General features: G+C 40.5%; 1 protein-coding gene and 1 long non-coding RNA gene across 6 annotated transcripts in view; both read left to right on the top strand.

The window, feature by feature from the left end:
- The first annotated feature begins 2,412 nt into the window (after positions 1-2,412).
- Positions 2,413-7,304, top strand: part of sorcs2 (sortilin-related VPS10 domain containing receptor 2) — a 356,230-nt gene continuing 351,338 nt past the window's right edge. For 3 of the 5 annotated variants that reach the window (XM_034901194.1, XM_034901193.1, XM_034901191.1), the window contains exon 1: positions 2,414-2,882. In XM_034901194.1, the coding sequence (XP_034757085.1) occupies positions 2,529-2,882 (354 nt within the window). In that variant the 5' untranslated portion in view covers positions 2,414-2,528. Of the gene's footprint in view, positions 2,883-7,304 lie in introns of all 5 variants that reach the window. The other 2 variants (XM_034901195.1, XM_034901192.1) reach the window with 1 other exon arrangement.
- Positions 4,524-7,304, top strand: part of LOC117962104 — a 14,688-nt gene continuing 11,907 nt past the window's right edge. Inside the window, exon 1 of the long non-coding RNA XR_004660569.1 lies at positions 4,524-4,534. This is a non-coding gene — a long non-coding RNA (uncharacterized LOC117962104). The remainder of the gene's footprint in view (positions 4,535-7,304) is intronic.

The raw sequence follows: 7,304 nt of genomic DNA, 5'->3' as shown, positions 1-7,304 counted from the left end.
AATTGGCAGCCAACAGTTTCCAACTAAAGTCCACTGAGTTAAAATGGTCCCAGTTTGGGTTGGCATAACACAGACGCAACACTGGATTTTGTATTCTTTACCAATTTTAACCCAATGTTAGTGATATTTATTTAGAGTACTGTTGGAATATTTACTGCAGCAAGCTCTAGTTTAAGCTTAAAACTGGGGGGGGCAGCATCTCCCTGCCGTGAATGTGCAAAAGGCTTGAAACCAGGTTGCATTTGCTTCACATTTTTTGAATTTATTGTTATTCTGTGGGCCGGACAAAAAGCTTTGACAGGCTAGACGCCGGTTGACAATTGCTGACATACAGTACCAAATACACATGTAGATACAGTAAATTATAAGTGTTCATATTTTAGTTTGGGTAAACAGTAATAAACTCTAACACTAGGTCAAAGCTACGGAAGAGGATTAAGGCAACATGTTAAAAATTTTTATTGAGTTCTGAGTTTAAAGTCAGAATCCTGAGGAAAAAGTTAGTTTTCTCAGAATTCTGACTTTAATCTCAAAATTCTGACTTTGTTTTTAACTGAAAACGATTTTTGACTTTGAAAAAAACAATAATTCTGGACTCGATCACGGAATTCTGAGAAAGAAAAGTCAAAGAATGCTAAGATTGAAGTCTTTTAAAAGACTTTTTTCAAAACTTTGAACAAAAACAATTGTAGACTTCTAGATTGCAGACTCTGACAAAAAGTCAGACTTCTCAGAATAAAGTCAGAATTCTTCTATGTAGTCCTAATCCTCTAATAACAGCCTCTTGTCTTGAGAATATTTCTACCCATGGGTTTGATAGAGTTTCACAAATCCCTTGGATTGTCAAATCAAATGCATTAGGTTTGTTTGATGGGAAATGAAGATTCTTTTTCATTAAAAAGTTGTGTTTTTATTTCTCTCAGTATCAAATCTAACAACGGATATATATGCTTAAAATGTAGCAGGTTTTCACCACACATTTTTTCACTGTTCTGTGACATTCACTTGAATTTTGGAGTCTTTGTTTTGCTCCTCACTGGGCTGCAGCTGCATTCATTCATTCTGCATGCATGCTTCCTTAACTTAACATAATGTTACCTGAAGGCAAAATCGGTGTTGCATTGTCACAGGTCACAGAATCTGTCATGGCACAAATTTGTACTTTAACGTGGTCAATGGAAGATACATATTTAAGCGAGACAAATATGAATTGCTTTTTTATTGATAGGTGATCACAACATTGTAAAGTGAAGATAACTATAACTTTACTTGTGCAGAACACAAAACTGAGTTTTCCCATAGTGTGAAAGGCAAGGCAGTTTTTTTTATATATATCGCTAATTTCAGCAACAGTGCAATTCAAAGTACTTTACATAAGACATTAAAAAGCAGTTTAGAAATGAATACAAAATTTAAAACAGATTAAATTCAAACATAAATATTGTAGTGCAGTGCAGAGCTATAAATTAAAGAAAGGCAACATCGAAAAGAAAAGTCTACAGCCCTGATTTAAAAGAGCTGAGAGTAGCAGCGGACCTGCAGCTATTTGGAACTTTGTTCCAGCTATGTGGAGCATAGAAACTGTACGCTGCTTCCCCCTTTTTGGTTCTGACTCGGGGGCCAGCAAGCAGACCTGTCTGAGGTGATCCAAGAGGTCTGGGTGGTTCATAGCAGATCAGAAATCTGATTGTGATGGTTCTAAACCATTTAGTGATTTCTTAACCAGCAGAATTATTTTGAAGTCATTTCAAAGAAAGACAACAGAACTATGACAGAGAGAAGAGTTGTGCATCTAAAATATTTTTTTGTCATTTGCAATACAATTTGAGAATGAACTTGTTACTCATTGAGCTGAAAGATGGACTGATTTTCAGTTCTTCCTATGACACTGGCTACTAGAAATGTACTGTATCTAACTAACACTTTGCATATGAGGGTTTACAATGACCATGCTCTGAAAGTAATACAGAAAACCTATTTCAATCAACAAGACAATAAATCTACATTGAATATAACCTGTTTGAATTATGTTTAGTATGATATACACAGTGTTAAGAGGTCATTACTTTGATGTTAGAATTTTATGAAATTTTTTTGAGAATCATATCCTCCTTCGTTGTGTCTAAGCAAGCCCGCTTTTAAACTCCAGGCTCCATAGAGAATAATAATCAGATGCAGACTCTTCAACATGTGTTATGGTTATAACCGATTTGAAATGTTCTATTTAAATTGGGAATTAATCATGAAGTGACACTTAAAGGTGGACTGAGTTGAGTTGCAAGGTGTTGCAGCTGTGGACCAGCAGATGGCACCGCTGCGCAGGCCTGTCGATCCCGCTTGGCACAGAGACGCTTCCACGTTGTTCCCACTGTCTGCCTTCGCTCGAGTTCCCCTCCCTCCCTCCCTCCTTCCCTCCTCCCTCACTCTCTGTGTCTCTCGGCTTACAGTATACACCTATCTATCTTCCACAAGCATCAGCAGTCTCTCCATCTCTCTCCGCGATACTGAGCGCTACTACAGCGCAAAACATGGCATCTCTGCGCCCCGAAGGACCGCTCTCCGCCGCCGCGCACCTCTGCGTCTTTCTGCTGATCGCCACGGCCTGGATGGCACTGACGGGACCCGTGTGCTGTGACAGCGGGGCTTTAACCCGACGCGGCGGGGAGGACCGTACGTTTGACATGGGCGGCCGAGACGGAGGCTCCCCGCCAGGCTTACCAGAGGACGGTGACGCGGAAGCCAGTGGAGCAGAGAGCTCACCCCGCTTCAGGAGAGCACTGTCCCGGGAAAAACAAATGTCCCTGCTCAGCAGCTCTTTCGTTCTCAAAGGGGATGCGACCCACAACCAGGCGATGGTCCACTGGACTGGAGAGAACAGCAGCGTAAGTAGCTCATCCCCTAATCGTCCCGTCCCGTTACGATCCACTGGTTCGTGCACCATCCCCATCACACCCCTCTTTGTCACCATCCACAATCCATCACCTCAGCCAAAGCGCACATCCTCAGGGACAGTTATTGTTCTCGCAGGAGGCTGCGCGGCTCTACCACTGTGTGGTTTTACGCGTACACGCGCGCGGTCGATTGTGTTAGTCACCGGGCTTTGTTGAAAGATCAGGACTTTTAAAACGTTTTCATGTCAGGAACCTCAGAAATAGACATGCACACTCTGTCGCCTTAGACTTGCATTACATCACATGGTGGCCCAGGGTCACGAGCATCGTTTCATTGTCTGTTTACACCGTGGTGCGCAGGGAAATCCAAGTGAAACAGAGCTTGTATTATGTCTGCTGTTTGAATTTTCCTAAATGTTTCTTAACATTTTAATAACAATTAACAATGTTTTGCTAATGTTCAATTTGTGACCTGGTGAAGTGACCCACTTTGAGAACCACAATAATAACCACTCATGCCAAAGTCCAAGGAGCTATTAGCCTTTGAGCCAGAGCCAAACAAACGGACAGCTTGGTGCTTGATTCAGTAACACGAAGCCATGACTAAAATATTGATGCAGCTTTTCGTTCATGAATTTTGCAATGCCTTATTTGTGGTTTGAAACGCAGTTGGACTTTTATGCAAATGGGTGCTTCTTTTAATGCCTTAACCTTCAGTGTCTGCCTTCGCTATGCTATGCACTTATGCTATGAACTGGTAGAATATAAGTGCATTTCAGACATATGTAGAAAAAATAAGTCACAACGTTATGTCAGCAAAGTCAAAAATATCTGATACATTCACTAAAGTCATTATAATATTCTTGAGGCACTGCATTAAGCTTATAAAGGAACATGTTAGAGATGGTCAAATTGGAAATTAAACACCATAAAGTATGATACATCTATGGTCAGTGTATGGAAATGTGAGTCATTTTTCCTTAGGGCCAGGTCAAGTGAGAGCAGCTACACCATGTAAACAAGAGTAGTCTTTGTGATGGATATTGACAGACACAGGGAGAATTTGAGCGGTGGTGTCTGGTGGGGACATCACTTGCAATCAGAGCCTTTTTGTCAGTAACACATTGCTGTTTTACTGGCAGTGGCTGCAGGGGACAAGTGGCTCTGGAAAAATATAAATCTGACATGAAATGAAATAATCTGGACGTAAAACAGCGAGCAGACCTACATTTTGTTCAAGTCTTCTGCAGTTTCATGACAAAGTCATTGGTAAATAATGTGATATTTGCAGGTAATATTAAATTTATTGAGCCATCAAGCGAGACTTCCTTTAAAGCTGCTCTTGTCACCTTCACACATTAGTGGGTCCGAACGGCAGCAAGAACTTGAAGATGTAGAATTTCAGTAACCAGAAATCTTGTAGATTTGTGTAGTATGCTCATATCTGCTGCATGAAAGAGGCGGAAGATTGGTTTATATAAACCCAGATTATGCTACTCCTAGGCTATATCCTTGAAATTCCACTTTCGGGAATGTCCCGTTGCTGATGGAATATCTGCTTTTGTGTTGGTAACTGCTCCTCAGATCTCTCCAGGGTGAATCCAGACAGCTAGCTAGACTGTCTGTCCAATCTGAGGACTATGGTTACCTGGTCCTCAGAACTCTGCAGGGTGAATCCAGACAACTAGCTAGACTATCTGTCCAATCTGAGTTTTCTGTTGCACAACTAAAACTACATTCACATGTTTACAGGTTCCACCAAAACAAGATCTTTTTTGAGGCCATTTTGAAGCGGGAGCATAGCTTTTCTATGTACTTAGCACCGCCCAAGATGATTCTGATTAGTTTAAAGAAATGCCAACAAACCAAGACACGTTTTCCTCCCATCCCAGAATGCTATGTAGAGTAGCCAGACTCTCCCCCAGCGCACTTTGGGGGATGGTCAGGGAGTTTTATTTTTTTCATAATTGCATGATTTTCTTTGTTTTACCGCAATTAATTGCTAACATCAGCTACGGTCTTAAGGCGTATGACTGGTAATTGTTGATTTCTTAAGATATGTCAAATTGTAATCATTTAAGTGATTATTGGTCGGACTATATATTTTTATCATAATTTCAGTTGTTGGTTGTTGCCACTTGGTCCTATTCATGCACTTCATAGGCCGCGTACCCATGTTATTACATTTTTGGGTCGCATAACAGTGATATAACCAAAAGACCTATCTGGGATTCAGTCAAAACTGAACTGAAGGCAGACAATTTTATTGTTAATATCAATTATTTCCAAGACAATCTATGTTCAGCAAAATTTGGAATTGTTACAGCTCTAGTTCCTACTTTTTATTTTAAGAAAGCTAAACTTTAATGATACTGGGGTTATTGTGTATGTTTTTTCTATTTTAAAAAAATAAAATAAAAGCGTTTTCAGATATATTTGGGCTCTTATCACAGATGAGACTAAAGCATGGTTTATGGTTCTGCAGACCTTTCGCCATAGCCTACATAAGTGGCCGGAAGTTCATATTTGTGCCTTGGTGTGTGTTTCGATCTGTTTAAGAGAATAGAAGGGCCGTTATGTGTGTGTGGTAGCGCGAGAGAGAGTGACGGCGATTAGCTTGAGAGCGAGTCCCGACTCTAGAATCATAGTGAGAGAAACATCGTGTCTCCCCTGTGCTTTCTGACCACGGTGGGAAATCTGCAGCAGGAACTTAACCTTTCTCCTTGATTTCATGTGGTTTATGGAGAAGGAAAACCAGGAAATGAGTTGGGGGAAATGCAACGCTACCAAGACATGGCCATGCGAGAGGTGCGTGTCTCGCCGTAAGTGCTACGTAACCACGGAGTAGATTTAACACAGAAGCATAATTCAAGCTTAAAGGTACAATATGCAATATGTCTGCATTAAAATCTCTATAAATGACTTTACCTATGCTATAGATATTGTTGAGTTGTCCACCTGCACGATCCTATATGTTTCCAACAATGTTCAAACCCAGAGAAATTTGTTATTTTATTTTAATTACATTTCCTTTAGTCGCCTCTCACTGGCGTCACAAAACCTTTGACCCCTCTAGTTACTCTAACTTACGTCAAAACACGGGCACCCAAATGAGTACCCGCCAACATATTGTACCATTACCAGATAAGTACACAAAACCTTGAAGTATTTAGGTTTTTCTTCTCCCTGCTCCTTTTTGGTCGGGAATTGTGTAAATAGAGTTTCGATTGTGCATTACAATACAATTAAAAATTAAATGAAATTTGTTTAGTTACAGTTCATTTATATTTCAGTTTGATGAAACTCGATACGCTCAAACGAACTGCCCAAAGTCACTTTTGAGGACAAAGCACTTCAGTTAATATTGTGGGATTCTACTTTGGCATTTAAGACTGGCCATTTGGATAATAAAGAAAAAAATTGACATTTTCCCAATGAACTCCAGACTTTCTTGTGATGAACTTCCCTGTCTACATCTCCTCTTAAAAAACCTCAATTAACTTGCCGTGGGTATGTACTCTGAAAGGTCAATGGGACCGAGTTCATCCCAGCCTAATAAACACAGACAAATGGTGCTATTCAATTTCCCTAAGGCTGACATTTATTAGTGGTGCACAGATTGATGGGTGGGAGAAATAAATCTGTGCCTCCTCTCTTGTTTCATCATTTTGTTTTTGGGTCTTTGAGCTTCCAAATGTAAGTCACTAATGGGAGGGTCAGCAGCACAGATGCCTTCTGTTGTCACATCTGTCTTTAATGATGGGTATTCGGGGACCACCATTGCAATAAAGCTATTTTATAAGATTATGTTTGGGCATTTTAGGCCTTAATTTTATAGGACTGCTGAAGAAATGAAAGGAGAGAGGCTGAAAGGTTGGAGTCGAACCCGCGCTCCGATGCGTCTAGGAGTAAACCTTTATAGGTTATAGGCTATTGGTGGGTCCTGGATGATGCTTCCCAAGTAGAAAGAAAATCTAACTTCATCATCCAGGATGCCTCCCACCCCCTCCACCAAAGCTTTGAGCTATTACCATTACTAAGAAGTTATACAACAAATCCTTCATTCCCATTGCAATACATATACAAAACATGCTACTGACACATTACACACACACACACACACACACACACACATACACCCTCTGCCTTCAGTCAAAAGAACAGGTTCTAACATGGCAACATATTAGACATTAAAGCTTTATATATATTGAATCTTAGCATCTGCACGGGTGCACACGCTACCATGTGAGCTTCCCTGGCGCCTATAAAGTTATTTTTCTGAAAATATACAATGTACTCGAATTTTTGTTGTTACCTCATGGTAATTTAGGCCAATCTGTTACGAGGGGGAGTGAGGTGAGGACCCAAACGCAACAGACAGCAGGCAGGAACAGATATGCAGGGGTTTTTAAT

This window comes from Etheostoma cragini, chromosome 19, assembly GCF_013103735.1.
Source record: "Etheostoma cragini isolate CJK2018 chromosome 19, CSU_Ecrag_1.0, whole genome shotgun sequence".
Classification (NCBI taxonomy): domain Eukaryota; kingdom Metazoa; phylum Chordata; class Actinopteri; order Perciformes; family Percidae; genus Etheostoma; species Etheostoma cragini.
Note: the sequence above shows the minus strand (reverse complement) of the source record. Positions and strands in the feature narration are given on the sequence as shown.